Consider the following 22,613-nt stretch of genomic DNA (forward strand, 5'->3'; position numbering starts at 1 on the left):
CTGATACTATAATTTATCGGCACAACTCCATCCATTCTTTTTGTCATGGACCAAAGTATAATATTGTTATATTACCTTGGGACTTTGATAAAGATTTAATTCTCCATTGGGTATGTCTTTCAAAAATGTTATGTTTTTTTAACATTTAACATGATTAGCCACAGAGCCCACATAGCCAACAATCTGGAACAGGATGTCAAACTATGCTATTTTTACGTCACTTGAAATGAAATCTGCTGTAAGTGAAAGGTGTTGAGCCACCAAAAGACTATTTGGTGTTTTTAATGACGTGACACTGTAAAGTGCTGTTAAAAAGTATAGATGTATTGTCTACTAATGCATGTAATTGCATTCACTGATATTTTTGAATATTTGAATATGACTCATTGTTACAATAATATTATAGTAACACATATTATAAGTAACTAGCTGTACTGCATGGCTTCACCCACATAGTAATGAAACAGGACAAACTTTAAAAATCAATAAACGTTGGCACTATATCTGATCATGTTCAGTTCTGACGGGAGAGCGTTCCCCGCATGGGGAGAAAAGCACATTTGTTGTGATATCTCTGGCAATCAGCAGCTACCCTCTAAAACACATGGAGCTCTGATCTCTCTCTCTCAAAAACATCAAACGTTACTCCTTAACAATCTGTAGATGATAATGTCTGCTGAACAAACAGGTATCTCTAGCTAAGCGAAGGCGAGGTGCACTCCAACACATGGCGAGACGTAGAGTAACTCAAACAGAGGCTGGTGAGTAAATGAGGAAGGCCCCGCACCCTGCTCTCGGCCGTCACTCTGTTGGATTTGCATAAATACATCAGTACCGCAAGTGAACTCTGATATTTCGCACAATGAGAGAAGTCACAAAATCAACCAGAAAGTTCAAGCAAATTATAGAAAACAACCAGATCTAAATCTGTTAAGTAATTGTCTCATGAAAAGTGGATAGACATACAGACAGAACGCGCTTGGATCACAAAATTGTTAAAACTGTTTCTTAGCGAGCACTTATGGGCCAAGGGTAACCTACATTCCAAATTTCAAGTCCCGAGTCCTCATGGTTCGGTAGATTTCATGATGAGTGACTCTGTGGTATTTGGCTTTTATACAGTGCATCCGGAAAGTACTCACAGCGCATCACTTTTTCCACATTTTGTTATTTTACAGCCTTATTCCAAAATGGATTAAATTAATTTTTTTCCTCAGAATTCTACACACAACACCTCATAATGACAACGTGAAAAAAGTTTACTTGAGATTTTTGCAAATTTATTCAAAATAAAAACATTGAGAAAGCACATGTACATAAGTATTCACAGCCTTTGCCATGAAGCTCAAAATTGAGCTCAGGTACATCCTGTTTCCCCTGATCATCCTTGAGATGTTTCTGCAGCTTAATTGGAGTCCACCTGTGGTAAATTCAGTTGATTGGACAAGATTTGGAAAGGCACACACCTGTCTATATAAGGTCCCACAGTTGACAGTTCATGTCAGAGCACAAACCAAGCATGAAGTCAAAGGAATTGTCTGTAGACCTCCGAGACAGGATTGTCTCGAGGCACAAATCTGGGGAAGGTTACAGAAAAATGTCTGCTGCTTTGAAGGTCCCAATGAGCACAGTGGCCTCGATCATCCGTAAGTGGAAGAAGTTTGAAACCACCAGGACTCTTCCTAGAGCTGGCCAGCCATCTAAACTGAGTGATCGGGGGAGAAAGGCCTTAGTCAGGGAGGTGACCAAGAACCCAATGATCACTCTGTCAGAGCTCCAGAGGTCCTCTGTGGAGAGACGAGAACATTCCAGAAGGACAACCATCTCTGCAGCAATCCACCAATCAGACCTGTATGGTACAGTGGCCAGACGGAAGCCACTCCTTAGTAAAAGGCACATGGCAGCCCGCCTGGAGTTTGCCAAAAGGCACCTGAAGGACTCTCAGACCATGAGAAAGAAAATTCTCTGGTCTGATGAGACAAAGATTGAACTCTTTGGTGTGAATGCCAGGCGTCACGTTTGGTGGAAACCTGGCACCATCCCTACAGTGAAGCATGGTGGTGGCAGCATCATGCTGTGGGGATGTTTTTCAGCGGCAGGGACTGGGAGACTAGTCAGGATAAAGGGAAAGATGACTGTAGCAATGTACAGAGACATCCTGGATGAAAACCTGCTCCAGAGCGCTCTTGACCTCAGACTGGGGCGACGGTTCGTCTTTCAGTAGGACAACGACCCTAAGCACACAGCCAAGATATCAAAGGACTGGCTTCAGAACAACTCTGTGAATGTCCTTGAGTGGCCCAGCCACAGCCCAGACTTGAATCCGATTGAACATCTCTGGAGAGATCTTAAAATGGCTGTGCACCGACGCTTCCCATGCAACCTGATGGAGCTTGAGAGGTGCTGCAAAGAGGAATGGGCGAAACTGGCCAAGGATAGGTGTGCCAAGCTTGTGGCATCAAATTCAAAAAGATCTGAGGCTGTAATTGCTGCCAAAGGTGCATTGACAAAGTATTGAGCAAAGGCTGTGAATACTTATGTACATGGGATTTCTCAGTTTTTTTATTTTTAATAAATTTGCAAAAACCTCAAGTAAACTTTTTTAACGTTGTCATTATGGGGTGTTGTGTGTAGAATTCTGAGGCAATAAATGAATTTAATCCATTTTGGAATAAGGCTGTAACATAACAAAAGGTGGAAAAAGTGATGTGCTGTGAGTACTTTCCGGATGCACTGTATATATAGATAACACTTTGATGAAGTAATTTAAAAAATGTAAACCCTTGACTAAATCCCCAAATGCCCCTTTATTGTTATGTCATTGATACATTGTCTGACTTGTAATAAAAATAGTTTTAACCTCGGAAATACACTTGAAAGAATCCTGGGGGCCCAAAGGGGTCCACAGACCACACTTTCAGAACTGCTACAGAGAAATATATCCAAAGCTGGAAGTGAGACGTGATTTGAAATTTTTATTCACAGTACAAATTAACCTTCATTTTAGGCCAAATAAGGAAGAAGCCTGTGTGACGGATGGCCGGGGCCCATGCCTGGTCGGGACGCCCCTTCACCACATCTGCCAGGGGGACAAGGGTGGGAAGCCCAGTATCTCCCCCTGGATGCTAAATGGCAGCATCCCTGGGTTGCTGCAGTGCCTCGGACTCCCCCAGGGCTTTATGGGGATTGGAGTTCTGTACAGCTCTGTGGGGTTCCGCAGGCGTCGCCAGGGGGTACTGCAACAGCAGCAGCTGGCCCCTTTTGGGCACTGGTTTCACCTTACCCGGAACTGCAGCCGGATGTCGCTAATCAACCACCTGGAGCACTTCTGGGTGCCTGATAAAAGGGAGCCAGCAACCACCACTCGACAGCCAGAGTCGGGTGGAAGGAGGAGAAAGCTGTGGAGGAGTGCTGGTGAAAGAGAGAGAAAGGAGTGTGTTGCCTCAGTGCTTGGGACTGTGTTGTGGCTGGAGGGATTACGAAGAAGCTGTGCCCTTCAGCTGAAGAAAAATAAAAAATCGTTTGTTTTATATGTGCCTCCTGTGTCAAGTCTGTACCGGGTCGGGCGCAATATAGCGCCTTTCTTACACCTGTTAATACATAATAAGGCACACTACTTTATATATATTTTATAGAAATGTTGCAGGATTGTTTTATATTTATTAATTCATTTTTTACCTTGACATTCCAAGTAAAACCAGGTTTAATTGACAAAGGAACAAGGAAAGTGAAATTGACTGGAATGTCCACATCGCCAAGATTTCGAACCTTAAGAGAAAAAAATTAAAAGTATACATATTATTAGATGTTATACAAAAGCAAATGAGATAAAGTTATTCAAAAATACATGTACAAAACTATGCATCAATGAGAGGTTGTATATCACTATGATGTAGCCATTCTGGATAAGACTATAGCCACATACAAATTTCACTAATGTAGATTATTTCACAATGCAAGATTAATCCACACAGAAAACAAACTTTTTAATGGTGGGAATGTGATTAAGGGCATCAGGATTGCTTGAGCGTGGGAGCATTTTGTATCTGGTGCCCTTTCACTCAATGGCTTGAACCTGATGATTAGCTTGATAATGAGAAGGTCTAATATTGAAAGATTGACTCAGATTTGTTTTTGTTAATTTTTCCACCTCAATACCATTTTTAGCCATTTTCTGCTACTTTTATGTAGTTCACAATAATAAAAGGATAAGTGTTTGTGTGTCTATCCAGTTACTATGTCTCAGTCATTCCAGTAGATGGCACATCACAAACATTAACACTGTTTTTATGAATCCTATAGAAAATTGCATATAACAGAGACATATGCATTGCATTTTACATTGCAGCATACAGTATTGTACATCACAAACAGTAACTCTGCTTTTATGAACCCTACACTAAATGGCATATAAGAGAGACATATGTATTACACTGCGGTGGGTTGGCACCCTGCCCGGGATTGGTTCCTGCCTTGTGCCCTATGTTGGCTGGGATTGGCTCCACCAGACCCCCGTGACCCTGTTTTCGGATTCAGCGGGTTGGAAAATGGATGGATGGATGGATATGTATTACATTTAACATTCCAACAGATGGCACATCACAAACATTTGTAATAATGCCTTTTATTACTACATACAGTATGTTGGTGATGTGCCATTTGCTGTAATGACACATGCAATGCTTTTTATTTCCACATACATTACAAAATACATTCCAACAGATGGTGCACTGCGAAAAGATTTCAACTGATATTAGACTGATAGCACAGCTAGTTCTGTATATTTTAATATTATCCATTGAAAATGTATGCTTTTAATAACAAACCATTGAGAAAATCTCTATTTGTAGAGTGAAATGCTCAAAGAATATGAAATGTAGTATACAGTTGGTGCCAAATTCCCAAATGAAAGTTGAACATGAAAGGACCATGTAGAAAAAAATGTGTCATGTAAATTAATGATATTCTGTATTATTACTGTACTATTTTCATATAATTTACCATATTCTCTGTTTTTCTTCAATAAACATACAGTATGTGTGTAACAGCATAAAATATATACAATTTGACAATATAATTATTAAAAAGCATGCTTTTTTAATGCAAAATGTGTTGGAATTTGCAATAATAATATTTAGCACCTCCTGATTATTGATTGATTAATTGCATTTTGGAAATAATTTGCAAAGAAGCTAGATGAAGATGTAGTGATGACACATTTGGTGTACTACTGTACCTCATAGGAATGCTGCAAGAGCTTGCTTTCCTTGGAACTGGAGGTAAAATTCAAATACTTTGTAAGATCCATGCTGCAAAAAAGAATGAAAGAGAAAGTTTTGTTACACTTTTAGTTTACATTTTGATTTCAAACTTAACACATTTTCATTTCATCTACCTTACGTTATCAGATTTTTCAATCTCAGAGCATGAGAAAAGAACTCACATCTTTCCTCATTGTTCATACACTGGATTGAAGGAATTCATCCTGATGCTTTTCTTTGGATTTTCTATAGCACTTTTAAGCGTTTCTTAGCCATAACATTCTCAAACTGACTTAATGCAAATCAGGGTCATGGCAGGCTAAGTCCTATTCCATGATCATTGGAGACAAGATAGGAATCAATTGTGTACGGGGAGCAGAGCTGTTCACAGAGCACCATTTTTGAATCACCAATCAATCCAATCCATTGGTTTAATTTAGAAGTACACATTATTTTGCCAGTGAAATGACGATGCCTTTCCAAATCCTACCCCTTACCTGTAGCATTTTCTATTTTGTCAGTTGGACAGTCCTTCTGAACAGAATGAAAGCAAGGTTGACAAACAACTTGCACAGTGAACTGCTGGATTTCATAACAATAGATCCTCTACAAACCAGAATGCTGTGTATCATCGTTGAGAAGTTGATTGAATGGAACTCTTCCCTGTAGGCCAACTTTGTTGACTATAAGATACCTTTGACAGTGTGGACCGAGATGCCCTTTGAAAACGTCTCTGGCATTATGGCATACCAACCAAGCTCATCAGCATTATTAAGAACAGATGTAGGAGAATACGAATAATGTGGCAAACACCTTAAAGGGAGGCTGGTGGGCACATAAACAAAGAAAAGACCAAAATCCTTAAGGCCAATAGATAGATAGATACTTTATTAATCCCAAGGAGAAATGCAACCAACACAGACCCAATCACTGTGGAAGGAGAAGTGCTGGAAGAGGTGGAAGCTTTAACCTACTTGGTAAGTGTCACCAACAACACTCTAAAAATTAAACTTGCCAGAGTGGTTCTTCAGAGCAACACAACAGAGGAACCATTTGTGTTCCCCAAAAGACCCATCCAGCTGAAGATTCCAGAAGGAACCTTAATTTTAGATCCATAGCAGGTTCTTTACAGTAAATAACCATGAATAAATGGTAACAGAATGTAAAATACCAATGGGTCATGATTTTAAAATGACTCTTTCTGCATACAATAGCACAGGCAAAAGAAAGCAGTTGGACAATCTAACCTGTTTTAGACAGAACATCCGGGGGCAATATTGGGTAAAGTTTTGGTTACAACATTATCACCTTTAAAGTTTGAAAGATGGAACCGAAAAAATAATTTTCAGAGAAAGTCAAGGGAATCAGTCAAGTGATAAAAATTCAAACTGCAGTAGAGAACTTATGAAAAAGACTGGATATTAGTTTAATTATTTTTTTCAGGGATGTTGCTGACCTGAGTTTTTGTTTTCCTCTCTTCAGTTGTCAACTGTCCATAGTTCAAAAAATAATTAATGGACTGATATTGTTGATTTGTATTTATGTTAATCAGTTATAAACTACAGTATTATGTTTTCCAATTGGTTTTAAAACATGTAACTCTTTATACATAATGATTACATACTTTGTAATTTGTACAGTTTATAATAGCATTTACCTCATTTAGTTAAGTGTGATATACAAAGATAAGCTGAACTTAATTGATTTACTTAGGCATATCACACAATGACTAACTTAACAAATCAATTCAATTGTTATTGTTTGCTAAGTGTGGACTTGGGAGTGGTGAAACACCCTTGTAATATATTACAAATTACATGTTAAAATACAACATGCACTAAACATTAATAGCTCCAGTATGCAGTTTCTACAGCTGTGCCGTGAAGTAATAAAATGGCACCAATTTTTATAGTTTTTCCCGACATTCTTTGGTTTGTAATTGTATTCAGCATGAAATGTGCTATACAAAAATATTCCCTTGTTTAACAATAAGAAATAAATAAAACCAATGGCAAAAAACAATATATTTTATTTTATAATGAATACTTGTGTACACTCACCCTTTCACCATCACATTAATAGGAAGCTTTACTGGAATCAAGCTGCTGGCAAAGTTGTCATGCAAACTACCATTATCATTGTCACTAGAAAAAAAGAAAGATATTCACTGAGAAGAAGGTTCTCAACTGAATGTCGCATCTAATTAATTACTCATCTGTTCTTCCTTTTGATAAACCATTAATAAAACATGTTTGAATGATTCCTGTAAATTTGTCCTATGTTTTGTCATGGTGTTGAAGTGGTGAGGCGGCCTTCTGCTGTTATGCACCTAAAATCTGGAATAGCCTGCCAATAGGAATTCGCCAGGCTAATACAGTGGAGCACTTTAAAAAACTGCTGAAAACACATTACTTTAACATGGTCTTCTCATAACTTCACTGTAATTTAAATCCTGATACTCTGTATATCCAATTCATTATAATAACTATTCATGGTGGCTCTAAAATCTGTACTAACCCCTACTCTCTCTTCTGTTTCCTTTTCCGGTGTCCGTTTGGTGGTGGCGCAAAGCACTGTGATGTTCCAACAATGATGGATGGATTAAAAGCCAGAAGTCTGTATGACCATCAGCATCAAGTGACTCCATGAGAACCCGAACTACAAAGAGGACTATTTCATTTATGTTAGGTAGAATGCCCAGAGGGGACTGGGTGGTCTCGTGGCCTGAAACCCCTGGAGATTTTATTTTTTTCTCCAGCTGTCTGGAGTTTTTTTTGTTTTGTTTTTTCTGTCCACCCTGGCCATCGGACCTTACTCCTTTTCTTTGTTAACTAATGTTGTCTTATTTTAATTTCTTATTTTGTCTTTTATTTTTCTTTTCTTCATTATGTAAAGCACTTTGAGCTACTTTTTGTATGAAAATGTGCTATATAAATAAATGTTGTTGTTGTTGCTGTACATTGTGGATCCTAATTGGCTAATTTGAAAAACTCACTACAATACTATTGCTATCATGTGACATCCAAAAAAAATAAATAAAGGAAATTTAATGTTATATTGTTTGTTTTTCAATTTTATGTTACTAACAGGGTTGCCTTTTGTGGAATAACGTACAGGTGTGGCCACTAAATAAATTCCCCAAGGGCACTTCTTCCAGCACTCAGAACTAGCTGAGGCAACTTTACTGCAATTTCCCCAACCCCACCTACTGTACACATAATATGTCTACTGGCCCCAAGCTGCATCTAAATAAAGGAGACAACCATCCGGATTCTATCCACTCTCACCAGGGGTAACGCCTATGAGAATTTGTACTCTTTTATGATTATTAAACAAAAAATTGAAACATTTGCTCACCTCCTTGCTGTCACATTAATCTGCACATTATCCCTCAAAGATGAACTTCCTGCCACATTAAAGGAAGCAAGTAAAACAATCTAAAGAAAAGAAAGGAATTAATAAATTTCATGATTATTCATCCATTCATTTCCGTAACCCACATATTCCAGCCTTAAGTTGTGGGGTTCTAGATGCAGTCAGGTTTTGGGCAGGAAAAAACTCTAAATTGTCTCACTGTGAGTGAAGGTTGCTAGATATATGCAGCCACGTGCCTTGCAATGAACTTCCACCTCTTACAAAGCTGGTAACTGATATAGAAAAGAATCGTATTGTCTACCGACCTTTGCCCCCTCTTTCAGAATGGGATTGCTGACTTTGCAGGTTGTTTGTCCATTATGGGATATAACACCCAGGTCTTCTGTATTGCAGTCCAAGCTTGCCCTCCATGTTGACTGAAATACAGAAAACAACATGAAGTCAAAAATATTGAGCCTTAGGCACAAAATGATTTATGCTAAAAAAGACCATAACATGAAAGAGGATTGGGTAAAAAAAGTGATAAAAACAGTTACTAAGGATTCAGAAACGTATTTAAACCCCTTCATTTTCTGCACACTTTATTGTGTTGTAGATTTCATTTTGAATGGATACATCTGTCATTTACCCCATCAATCTATACTCAATAATTCATAATGATAAAGTGAAAACATCTTTATACAAAGCTTTACAAATATAGTAAAAATCATAAGCTAAAATCTCTAATTCATATAAGTATTCAGACCCTTTGCTGTGGCATTCCAGATTGTGGTCAGGTGCCTATAGTTTGTTTTAATTCTCCTTGAGATGTGTTTAGAATTTGATATGAGTTATCGTGTGGCAAATTCAATTAATTGGACATCTTTTTTAAAGGCACACATCTGTATATATAAGGTTGCACAATTCACACAAACAAGCCAAGAAGGCAGAGGAACTCTTTGTAGACCTCAGGTAAGAGTATAAATACATTTTTAAAGAGGAAGAAGAATGCAGTGGTAACTCTAACAGACCTTCAGAAGTCCTCTGGTGAGATGGGAATACCTGTCAGAAGGATAACTATCTCAGCAGCCCTCCATCAATCAGGTGTGTATGGTAGAGGTGCTAGATGGAAGCCACTCTGGAGTAAATAGCCAAAAAGCCTTCTTGAAGTTAGCCAAATGGTATTTAAAGGACATGAGAGCCTGAGGAAATAAGATTCTATGATCTGGTGGGACACAAATTTAGGCAGAACTCCAAGCCCTATGTCAGGAGAAGATCAGGCACTAGTCATCATATGCCTAACAACGTCTCTACAGTGAAGCATGGTGGTGACAGTATCATGATGTGAGGGTAATTCTCAGTTACAGGCACAGGGGGACTGTTCAGAATTGAGGGAAAGATGAATGCAGCCAAATTAAGACTGGTCCTTGAGGAAAACCTGTTCCAGAGTGTATGCAATGTCAGGCTGGAGCGATAAGTCACCTTTTAGCGCAACATTTACCGAAAGCATACAGCCAAGACTACGCTGGAGTAGTTTCAGGACATGGCTCTGACTGTCTTTGAGCATCCCAGCCTAAGCATAAGCCCATAGAACATCTGTGGAGAGCCCTGAAGATGTCAGTTTACAGGTACTTACAATCTACTCTAAAGGAGTTTGAGATGATCTGCCAGGAAAAATGTGATAAATTGCCAACATCCAGGTGTGCAAGGCTGGTAGAGACTAACCCAAGAGGACTCAAAGCTGCAACTGTAGCCAAAAGGGCTTCAACAAAGTACTAAATTAAGGGTCTGAAAGCTTATATGAATGTGAGACTAGTTTTTGATTTTTAATATATTTGTAAACCTTTCTAAAAACATGTTTTCACTTTGTCATAATGGGCAATTGGGTGGAAATCAATTGGCAAAAATGGAAAACTTATCCATTTCAAATAAGACTTACAACACAATAAAGACTGCAGAAAGTGAAGGGGTCTCAATACTTTCTGAATCCACTGAAATCTCTAAACAGGAAGTCAAAATGACTGTGAAACACAAACTAAAACATAAGCCCAAAATCTATGAAAATGTTAGCCTGGGGTCAAATCAAAAATGAAAATGTCTTTATATATAATATGCTACCGTGGCTGTTTGTCCGTCCAGGATTTTAAATCACCTGTAGCTCGCAAATCGTTTGAGCTATTGACCTGAAATTTGGTACACATATACTACGTGACTTATACTATCCACTTCGGGGTGATGATTGACCTCCAAGGTTATTCCTCTCTTTATTTTTATTTTATTGTAGAATCATGCATATGGACGCCGTTTTCATCCCTTCCACCTTCACCGTCACTTCCCCCTCCTCTTCATATCTTAAATCATTCTTGAGGCAGATTGAAGACTTAAGTGCTAGCTTAAGTGAAAAATTAAGGAAAACGTACTAAGTAACTGCAACACAAACACTGACTTAATCAGTTTTAACCCAAAAAGATGCCGACAAAAGAAGAGAAGAAGCGGGCCGCTAGGGTGGAGAAAAGAAGAGCTGCTCAGGAAGCAGCAAGTGCATCAACCTCTGAGCAAACGAATGATAAACGTACAGAGAAAGAGTATGAAAACTATGAATGCTCAAGTGTATTCACCGTACATTATTGTGCAGTGCCCCGTTACTGGTGATTAAATAAAGCACGAAAAAAGTAAGTAATAAATGGATCCCAATCTGACATTTCTACACCTCCATTTCTGCAATGGCTATGTTATGTAATAAAAATAAAAGAAAAAAAAATAATGAGCAAAACAAACAGTATATATATTCTTGTAAAGCAGAGCCCTCCTCCTAACTCATGACCTCTGAACTTGCCATCAGGTTTATTATGAAAGCAGTCCTAAAGAGGGTGAGGATCACGAATATTGGAGGCAGACACCCAAGATATGTCTTCTGCACTTACACAGCAGTTCACTAAATAATGAATCTGTGAGTCCTGCCATCAGATATCTAAAATATATTAAATTTCATATTCTAAATTACTGCCTCCCTTTACTGGTGAAGGTTAGCGTTTTCTGAGAGTTGGCAGGAACAAACAGATGTCAGGTAAGAGACATGAAAAGTCGGGTGGTGTCGATATGCCTTAATCAAGTCAGATCCTCCCTGATTTGGAGACAGAGGTATCTAAAACTGTCCACCGTCTCTACCTGAGATAATTCTAAAGGGATGCTGATGCCGTTGCCGTTTTCCTTTGAAAGTTCACAGTCCTCTCCCTTGTTTTGCTGACATTCAGAAGAAGACTGTTGGCCTAACAGAACTGTCACAGACTTTGCACTTCCTCCAGATACACCTACTCATTGTTATTAGATATCATGCCTATCACAGCTGTGTTATCAGCAAACTTGACAATGACGTTAGAGTTGTGTACAGCTGTGCAGTTGTATGTGTAGAGGGAATACAGCAGTGGACTCAGCATACAACCCTTTGGAGCCCAAGTGTAGACAGTGAGGGATGAAGTGTGACTACTAACTTGAATCACCTCGGGTCTGCCCATCAAGGAGTTAAAAATCCAGCTGCACAATGAAGTGCTTGGCCACAGGTCCCTGAGCTTGGTGGTGAGCTTAGAGAAATTTATTGTGTTAAATGCAGTGCTATAGCCTATAAATAGCAATTGCATTTAGTTGCCTCTTTTGTTGTCCAGGTGGGCCAGTCCTGTATACGAAGGATCAAAGTGATGGTGTCCTCTGTGGATCTACTGGAGCGATATGCACACTGTAATGGATTGAGTTCTTTTGCTAGAGACGAGCATATGTGATTTTTGACTATCGTCTTGAAATACTTCAGTGCTATAGGAGTTAGTGCAATGGGACAATATTCATTCAGTCAGGTTGGATGTGATTTCTTAGGAAAAGGGACAATGGTGGACCTTTTAAAGCACATTTGTACGATAGACCGGGTTAAGAAGAGGTGCAAGCTGATTAGCGCCCATCAGAACCTGCTACCTTTCTGGTGTTCACTTTCTTAAAAGCTCTCCTAACATTGTGGTTTTACAAAGTGAGTGCTGTTTCCTCACAGTGCAGTTCTCCCACCACAGATGTGTTGGACCGTTGGCTGCAGTTAACGGCATTCACTTAAAAGCATGTATGGAAATTATTAAGCTTGTCTGCCAGAGAGATGTCGGAGCTCACTGTGCTGGGAGTAGTTGATGATGATAATGACCTGGGGCCTTATGTATAAACGGTGCGTACTCACAAAAATGTTGCGTATGCCTGTTTCCATGTTCACATCGTGATGTATAAAAACTAAACTTGACGTAAAGCCACGCACATTTTCACACTAGCTCAATCCCTGGCATACGCAAGTTCTCTACTCGGTTTTGCAAACTGGCGGCACCCAGCGTTAAAGCAGTGCTTTTGTTCCAGAGTGGTTTCCTTTCTTTTTTAGATCCACATCCCTGATGCAGCTTTATCAAATACACTGAAATTAACCTCATATTGTTTATTAGTTTAAGGTATCTGATTGTAATTAACCTGTAACAATATAATGGTCCATGAAATGGCCAAACTATTCCAAATAACATAGCTGCTTTAGCGTTGTTACTCTCATTGTACCACTCGGAGTATTTATATCACTGTATCTGAGTGTGGAATCACAGCTCTACAGCAGCTGATCGGAAAGAGAATTATCGGCATACAGCATCAAGCACACGCAGCCTCAGCCATGTGCACAGTCAATTTGAACTGCTCTCATATGACAAACGCTTCAGAGCCTTTCCTGTAGGGACCTTGCAGTTTAGAAACAGTTTCATCCCAAGGACTATGAATGCACTCAACCAGTCCATCAAGTGCTCCCGGTAGAACTTTTTGTACTTATAAGTACAATTACCTCACTGTAAACTTGCAATACAGTTTTAATATTGCGCGACCTGAGCCACTTTATAAAGTGCATATTTGCATATGATGATGATATCATTTTTAAGATGAAATGCAGCAAAATATTACATTATACTGATAAAATGTTACCATCATTTAAATAATCTATGTTGTTAATAATTAAACATGTGAGGACACGGTGTTGCAGTGCTAGCAACAAGCTGGCACCCCGTTCAGGGATTGTTCCTGCCTTGCGCTGTATTCTTGCTGGGGCTGGCGCGACACTGGAAGGATAGATGGATATATTAATTAAACATGTACTATGAAGATATTTCAATTACAGATGGCTTAACATCTATTACAGAGCTGATTGTGTGGCAATTGGGTACTTGGAGAATGAAAAGGAAGGACAGGAATTGGGGTTAGTACGTTTGAGAGAGACAGTACTGCTGCAATAAATTATTTCATCGAAGGTCACGCATGGAGCAGCAAGCATCTTGCGTGAGGCTGGAACAATCTCTGGATGGGGCGCCAGCTCATTGCTATCACTGCGCCACTGTGCTTTAATTGATATGTTATGAATACTGAAATGATATCAAGTATACATCTCAGTCCATCCATCCATTTTCCAACCCGCTGAATTCGAACACAGGGTCACGGGGGTCTGCTGGAGCCAATCCCAGCCAACACAGGGCACAAGGCAGGGAACCAATCCCGGGCAGGGTGCCAACCCACCGCAGGACACACACAAACACACCCACACACCAAGCACACACTAGGGCCAATTTAGAATCACCAATCCACCTAACCTGCATGGTAATATCATGAATGTAATGGATTCTGTGTTCTGTTGGAGGAAGAGAAAGCCCATTTAAGAAGCACAGAGTGATCCACACACATAGGGCACATAGAAGAACACATACAATACAAAGCATTCATCGTGCTACTTTAGTTACGACGGTATTTGAGAAACCAGTAAATAAACAATTTTAAGATGAAGTTTATGATGTCCTACTTTAATGACAAAATAAACTTCGTGATTAAAGTGGAAATTTCGAGATTAAAGTTGACATTTTGAGCTTTTTTTCCCCTGTGTCCCTCTTCCTCCTCGAGCTGACACCTTATCGTGGTGGAGGGGTTTGTGTGTCCCAATGATCCTAGGAGCTCTGTTGTCGGGGGCGTTATGCCTACTGGTAGGGCCACCCAAGGCAAACTGGTCCTAGGTGAGGGACTAAACAAAGAGAGGTTCAGAAAACCTCCTATGACAAAGAAAAGCTTTGGATGGCGTTTTCCCTTGCCCGTATGCGATTCACCGGGGCCCCACTCTGGAGCCAAGCCTGGAGGTGGGACTCGATAGCGAGCGCCTGGTGGCCAGGCCCTCTTCCATGAGGCAACGTGGGTCCCCCTTTCCATGGGCTCACCACCTGTAGGAGGGGCCAAGGAGGTTGGGTGTAGTGTGAGTCGGGTGGTGGCTGAAGGCAGGGACCTTGGTGGTCTGATCCTCAGCTACAGAAACTGGCTCTTGGGACGTGGAATGGCACCTCTCTGAAGGGGAATGAGCCTGAGCTAGTGCACGAGGTTGAGATGTTCCAGTTAGATATAGTCGGGCTCACCTCAATGCACAGCGTGCATTCTGGAACCAATCTCCTTGAGAGGGGCTGGACTTCCTAGCACTCTGGAGTTGCCCCCAGTGAGAGGCGCAGAGTGGGTGTGGGCATACTTATTGCCCCCCGACTTGGAGCCCGTTCATTGGAGTTCATATGCATCGAACAGCAGTCTGGAGTACCCACCCTTTTTGGAGTCCATGGAGGGGGTGTAAAGGGCACACCTGCTGGGCACTCCCTCGTTCTGCTGGGAGACTTCAATGCTCACGTGGGCAATGACAGTGAGACCTGGAAGGGCATGATTGGGAGGAATGCCCCCCCCCCACCAATCTGAACCCAAGTGGTGTTTTGTTATTGGACTTCTGTGCCTGTCACAGATTGTCCATAACGAACACCATGTTCAGGCATAGGGGTGTCCATATGTGTTTCTTTGGCACCAGGACACCCTAGGCCTCAGTTCGATGATCGACTTCGTGGTCATGTCATCGGACTTGCAGCCACATGTCTTGGACACTCGGGCGAAGAGAGGGGTGGAGCTGTCAACTGATCACCACCTAGTTTTGAGTTGGCTTCGATGGTGGGGGAGGATGCCAGTCAGGCCTGGTAGGCCTAAACATGTTGTGAGGGTCTGCTGGGAATGTCTGGCAGAGTCCCCTGTCAGAAGTAGCTTCAACTCCCACCTCCGGCAGAAGTTTGACTACGTCCAGAGGGAGGTGGGGGACACTAAGTCCGAATGAGTCATGTTCCGTTCCTCTACTGTTGAGGCGGCTGACTGGAGCTGTTGCCGTAAGGTGGTCAGTGCCTGTTGTGGCAGTAATCCCCGAACCTGCTGGTAGACACCGCTGGTGAGGGATGCCATCAAGCTGAAGAAGGAGTCCTACAGGACCTTTCTGTCCTGTGGGACTCCAGAGGCAGCTAATAGGTACCAGCAGGCCAAGCGGAATGCGGCTTTGGTGATTGCTGAGGCAAAAACTCAGGCATGGGAGGAGTTTGGACGACTTTGAGGAGATTCTGGTCCACCATCCGCCGTCTCAGCAAGGGGAAGCGGTGCAGTGTCAACACTGTGTATGGTGGGGATGGTGCACTGCTGACCTCAACTCTAGACGTTGTGGGTCGGTGGAGGGAGTACTTCAAAGACCTCCTCAATCCCACTAACATGTCTTTCAATGAGGAAGCAGAGCCTGGGGACTCGGAGGTGGGCTCTCCCATCTCTGGGACTCAGGTCACCAAGGTGATCAAAAACTCTTTAGTGGCAGGGTCCTGGGGGTGGATAAGATACGCCCAGAGTTACTCAAAGCTCTGGATGTTGTAGGACTGTCTTGGTTGACACACCTCTGCAACATTGCATGGACATTGGGGACAGTGCCTCTGGATTGGCAGACCAGGGTGGTGGCCCCCTCTTTATGAAGGGGGACTGGAGGGTATGTTCCAACTACAGAGGGATCACACTCCTCAGCCTCCCTGGAAAAGTCTATTCGGGGGGTCCTAGAGAGGAGGGTCCATCAGATAGTTGAACCTCAGATTTAGGAGGAACAGTGTAGTTTTCATCCTAGTTGTACAACAGTGGACGAGCTCTACACCCTTGGCAGGGTCCTGGAGGGTGCATGGGAGTTTGCCCAACCAGTCTACATGTGTTTTGTGGACTTGGAAAAGGCGTTCGACCGTGTCCCTCGGGGAATCCTGTGGGGGGTGCTTTGGGAGTATGGGGTACCGGACCTCCTGATAAGGGCTGTTCGGTTCGGCAACCCGATCTCAGATAAGAGGAAGAGAATGGAAGGTGTCCCTATTTTTTTTCTTTTCTCTGTACCCTAATAAGCTTTCATATGACACTCAGACAGTGGGCTACAACTCGCCTTTTCATGGCAACTTTGATATCTGACAACCTCTTTTTTATTTCGGGCAGTGTGACTTTGTGAATGTGAGCTTTCGAGTTTCTTCAACACTCTATGTCACTCGATCAACTTCCTTTGGTTGTTTATACCACTGTTTAAACCAACAAATAGTATGTTTTTCCTTGCCTCCACTTGGTATTCGCTGAAATTCTTTTATTTTCCCCTGTGCTTTTGCCATTGTCTTTTCACAGAACACTGAGCTTAAAAGTTCATATTCAAAAAGGCGTAATTCTGGGAGGAATTGGGGAGTGGCAGCAGGCGCGTGCACGTGCGTTACTTTTCATGCTGACCGGGATTTATAAAGCGGAAGAACGTGGAAGTTGGTGTACGCACAGATTTATGCATCTGGATTTTTTTGTGTGTACACACATTTCCGCTTTTGTCCGTATGCCATGTTTTAGTGTGAATTCTATGCATGCTGTTAAGCATGAGGCCCCTGGTGTTTGAGAGGATGCAGAGGAAGTCAAAATTTAGCTGCAGCCCAGCTATTAAAAGCTTTAAAAACAGAAAGTAAAGGTTTAAAATTAATCCTAAAACAAACTCGGAGCCACTGAAAGGAACCTGAAACTGGAGTGATGCGACTTCTGTTCTTAGTGCTAATCAATAATCTCATCACAGCATTATGTACCAGTTGCAGATGTAACAGAGCTGATTGAGTGATATCCATATACAAAGAATAACAAAAACCTAAATAGGACAAATGCATGGATCACTTCCTGTAATTCAGTAATTGATAACATTGGCTTCACCATCAGCTTCAGGGATCATTCTAAGTTGAAAAAAGCTACCCCTGATATAGAGTTCACTTGTGTATGTGGTGAGATTTGGGAAAATTTACACAGAAATGCAGGAAGACACTGATGCTGAAAATGCAATTCATGGGAACTGTGACACAGCAATGTTACCCACAGTGCCATCATGTTGCTTTTATCTAAAACATTTTCTTACTATTCCATTTATACATCTGTTTTTGTAATCACATCATTCAAATCTATCATGCTTTGGATGCAGAGTCTATTCAGAAACAATTAGGCATATGTCAAGAAGAAAACTCTAGACAGGGAATAGTACATGAAACATACAGTCTGGGCCAGTTTACAATCAACAGTTACACTAACTTATATATCTTTGGAAGAAAGAAGAAAAGCAGAACACCTGGTACAAAATGCATAGGTAAAGGGGATAACATGCAAAGTCTGCATAGTGTGCAACCAGTTGCAGGACTGAAACAGGACTCTTGGACTGTAAAGCAGTAGTGCTAGTCACTGTGCTCCTAAGAGTACATTTTTGATTAAAATGACTGTATATGCTAATTCCACCAATGAATGAATTTGGATTTAGAAAATGAAGATATGAATACTAAAATGTCTGACCTGAAGTGTTTGTGGTATACAGTATTGAGAGATGTTCTATTGCTGGAGAAGGGTCTCTTTTGAAGAAAAGCTGTTAAACCAAACTGAGTGCAGTAAGGGGTATGTGGAAATCCCAGGTTCTGCTTTCACACCTTCAACCGTTAGCTTGACCCTCTTTTTTTATCAGCCAACCACAAACCAAAAATAACGATTTTTCTTAAAGCATATTAAAATGCACTATGATTGTGAATAACATGTTCATTCTGACCGTTGGTTAGTTTGTCTTTTTTATACCTAAGCCAGTGACTTCTGTTAGTTAGAAAAAAATAAAACAGACAAGATGGGAACAAAATAAATTGGTGATGAGCTAAGAAATACATCTTAGCTCCTGAGTGTGAAGAGCAGCATGAGAGATGACGTTAGGGTCTACGTGAAAGTTTTGAGACAGCAGTGTAAGAAATATCAAGTATCTGGATGTTCTGTCTTTTTCTTAAAGATTGGTTGAAACTAAATGAAGCAAATAAAGAGCACTGCATCATCAGATAATACTAGGGAAATCCAAATGAACATCAAGCACATAAGGACAAGGTAATAAAAAACTAACTAAAAGTTCTCAATAACAAGATGGGGTGCTAGGACCAACCCTGGCACAGGGAGTAGATCAATATGAAGTAGCCATTTAGCAAATCATGACAGTCTTTGGGTGTAGCATAGCTGCCAGATCAGGTGGTTTCCTGGTACAGGCAACCTCTATCATTAAATGATTGATCCACATGGGGGTGCAGCAAGTGCTATGAATTCTTCAAGCCATCGAATTTACAAATTTAAAGAGAAGTGAGAAGTCAAGCAAAATGACACCTTTTATTGGCTAACTAAAAAGATTACAATATGCAAGCTTTCGGGGCAACATCATTAATTACATCTTGCCTGAAGAAAGGGCCTGAGTTGCCTCGAAAGCTTGCATATTGTAATCTTTTTAGTTAGCCAATAAAAGGTGTCATTTTACTTGACTTCTTACTACTTTGTCATCTACTCTTTATGTTTTATTTCTGGCCCCGGGCATGGTTAAATCTCTTGGCACAATGTCTTGTCTCGCGGGACTTGAAAGTATCTCTTTGAAAAAGTCACGTCTCTTCCCAGGCTAAAAAGTGTCGTCTTGTCCCAGGATTTTTTTATATAATAGAGAAATGCCCTCTTTTTTTGGGCATCAGGTTGGTTTTTATAGTGAGTTTGTAAGTGTTTTTCACACTGTGGCCCATCGTTCCCAACCAATTTATTATTTTTCAATTCATGCCCTTTTTTAAAGTTCCACCTACCATATAATTATTAACAAACATCAGATGAACCCACAACGGCGATGCCATAGGTCAGTGGTTCTAAAATGGTGCGCTGCACATGTTAGATGAGCAAATAAGTAAATATCCTTGCCCAGAAAACCTACCCAAAACTTATACTTAGAAAAACTCCAAGGGGGACTCGGGGAGCCCCCCTTGCAGTCTTTTATTGTATTTCTGTGTCCTCTTTTTGACCTGGGAAATATGTAACCCTAACAAATGGGGTTAATGGAGTAGCCATCTTGGGGTTTGATTGTTGTATCTATTGATTTTGACCTATTTTCAGAGCACTCTTCGTGTAGCAAGGAGCTCTATCAACCAATAATGGCTGCTAGATGGCAGCTATCTTTAAACAGGATATAATTTTTGCATATTACCATTGTTGATTAAATTAATTTTCTTTCTTTTTTTTCTGATATCACACAATACCTGTAGCACAGATGATTTTCGGAAAGTCAGTCCAGCTGGGTAGAAGATAGTCACCTCACTGCGGTATGAATCCTCTCCAGAGTTCAATAGACATATTGTCAAGTTCAAAATAAAATGCGGATGTGCCAAAAGAAATTGGGATCTAAGATGAGAGAAGGAAACAGAGGATAAAATTAAACGAAAGGCAATGAGTTTTAAAAAAGAAAGAATTTTTTACTGATGCATTTTGAGTGGTATTGTCATCTTATCAGATCTAAAGTACATCAGAATTGATTTTTAGCTAACAGAAAAAAATAAAGTATGCATAATTTACAGGAAAAGTTTTGTTTATTTATGTATCACTAAATTATTTTAGACTAAGGTGCTTCGCCCCCTGCTCACTTCACCTGTGCTACATGCCAGCCACTTCGCATCTCTGCCGCTTGCATATGTGGATTTCACTCTCACCAAACAATAAATCTTTTAATTCTAGTGGATATGCCTCTTCATTGGGAAGAAACACTACTTTTCCCTGATGGCAACATGAAATAGACAATCTACAAGTCTCCAACTTAAAGTTTAAATCAGAACAATATATTTGATCTATTTTCGCTGTTCCATTATTTCACAGAGTAATAATATCTGTTTGTTGGCGCTAATGTGATCTTTACTATAATTTTTTTTGAGACTTTCAAATTTTAGTACTTTCATTATCTCTAACCTGCTCTGCATGTATATTGTGCCAGTGTTTTTGAACCTCTTTACGACATTCTACTTTGTCATCTACTCTTTATGTTTTATTTCTGGCCTGGTTAAATCTCTTGGCACATGTTTTGGCTCGTGGGACTTGAAAGTATCTCTCTGAAAAAGTCACGTCTCTTCCCAAGCTAAAAAGTGTTGTCTTGTCCAAGGATTTTTTTATATAATAGAGAGATGTCTTCATCATTTATTTCTGTTATCATTTTGAAAATGGCACACACTTCTATTATATGAAGTCTTTTCAAGAGTGTTGCCATATTTTTTCATTTTTCTGTGAGAGGTTACGAATGACATGTCTCACACAGAGCAATGTCTGATGTCACCTGTATCAAACACAGTGGAACAAGAACATCAGTGCCCAAATTATTGTATTCGTTGACAACTAGTGATGAGCGAAACAGGCAAGTTTTGATTCACATACAACTGACTCTAAAGTTTGTTTCATAGGCGATTTCGCAATTGTGAAACGTGAAACTCACTAAGGGGTTTTCTTTGGGCGGAAATGAAGAATTGGTGCTCTTTAAAGCCATGTTCACACCTCTTAAAATAAGACTGAAAAGTGCACCGAATATTCAAGTAACACCGGTTTGAAAGACTCCACATTAAGCAGGCTAATTGGTAACAAGTGAGGTATCATGATTGGTTATAAAAGTAGCATTCATCAAAGGCTCAGTCTTTGTAAGCAAGGATGGGTTATGGATCACCCCTTTGTACCAAAATTCGTGACAGAATTGTTAGTCAGTTCAAAAGGAACATTTCTCAAAGAAAAATTTCAGGAAACTTAAGTCTTTCAACATCTACAGTACATAATATTGTGAAAAGATTCAGAGAATTTCACAGACATCTCAGTGCATAAAGGGCAAGATCGGAGACACTGTTGAATGCGTGTGATCTTCGAGTCCTGAAGATGCACTGCCTAAGAAACCTTCATGCTACTGTGACAAATATAGCCACCTGGGCTCGGGAGTACTTTGGAAAACCATTGTTACTTAACACAGTCTGTAACTGCATCCAATAATACAACTTGAAACCCAAGCTCATCTCACATGGACCAAAAGACTGTGGAACCATTTGCTGTGGTCAGATGAGTCCACATTTCAGCTTGTTTTCAGAAAAAACAGGCATTGAATTCTCCGTGCCAAAGATGAAATGACCATCCAGATAGTTATAAGCAAAAAGTGCAAAAGCCGTTATCTGTGATAGCATGTGGGTGTGTTAGTGTCCACAGCATGGGTGAGTTCATGGTGAAGGTACCAATGATTTTGAGATGTATATTAGAATTTTAGAGAGACATAAGTTGCCATCAAGATGACATCTCTTCCCAGGACGTCCGTGCAGGACATTGCCAGACCACATTCTACATGGGTTATAACAGTGTGATTTTGCAGACACAGAATGCACGTACTTGACTTGCCTGCAGCTAGTCCAGATCTATTTCTTATTAAAAATGCATGGCGCATCATGAAGAGGAGAGTCAAACAACACTGACCATGTACTGTCGAACAGCTGAAGTCTTATATCAAGCAAGAATGGACAAAATTTCTAATTGCAGAACTACAACAATTAGCATCTTTAGTTCCAAAACGATTAAAAAGTGTTAGTAAAAGGAAAGGTGAAAGATGTAACACAATGTTAAACCTTCCTCTGTCCCACCTTTTGTTGAGTGTGTTGCAACTGTCAGATTCTAATTTGTGTATATTTAGATACAAAAATACAATTAAATTGCTCAGTAAAACCATTGAAAATCTTTTCTTTGTACTTTTGTCAATTAAATAAAGGTTCACGAGAATTAACATATCACAGATTTTTATTTTCA

At 40.4% G+C, this 22,613-nt stretch overlaps 1 protein-coding gene and 1 long non-coding RNA gene across 2 annotated transcripts in view; one reads left to right on the plus strand and one right to left on the minus strand.

Moving 5' to 3' along the window:
- The window catches only part of LOC114649054 (integrin alpha-X-like), a 193,280-nt gene that overhangs the window by 19,910 nt on the left and 150,757 nt on the right, over nucleotides 1–22,613 (minus strand). The window contains exons 20-25 of the mRNA XM_028798469.2: nucleotides 20,060–20,201; nucleotides 8,942–9,052; nucleotides 8,619–8,698; nucleotides 7,322–7,405; nucleotides 5,237–5,309; nucleotides 3,679–3,768 (exon numbers count right to left, since the gene is read on the minus strand). Coding sequence (XP_028654302.1) covers nucleotides 3,679–3,768; nucleotides 5,237–5,309; nucleotides 7,322–7,405; nucleotides 8,619–8,698; nucleotides 8,942–9,052; nucleotides 20,060–20,201 — 580 coding nt within the window. The remainder of the gene's footprint in view (nucleotides 1–3,678; nucleotides 3,769–5,236; nucleotides 5,310–7,321; nucleotides 7,406–8,618; nucleotides 8,699–8,941; nucleotides 9,053–20,059; nucleotides 20,202–22,613) is intronic.
- LOC127527015 (uncharacterized) overlaps nucleotides 1–22,613 on the plus strand; it is a 157,000-nt gene that overhangs the window by 10,985 nt on the left and 123,402 nt on the right. The window lies entirely within an intron of this gene.

Source organism: Erpetoichthys calabaricus, chromosome 3, assembly GCF_900747795.2.
Source record: "Erpetoichthys calabaricus chromosome 3, fErpCal1.3, whole genome shotgun sequence".
Classification (NCBI taxonomy): domain Eukaryota; kingdom Metazoa; phylum Chordata; class Cladistia; order Polypteriformes; family Polypteridae; genus Erpetoichthys; species Erpetoichthys calabaricus.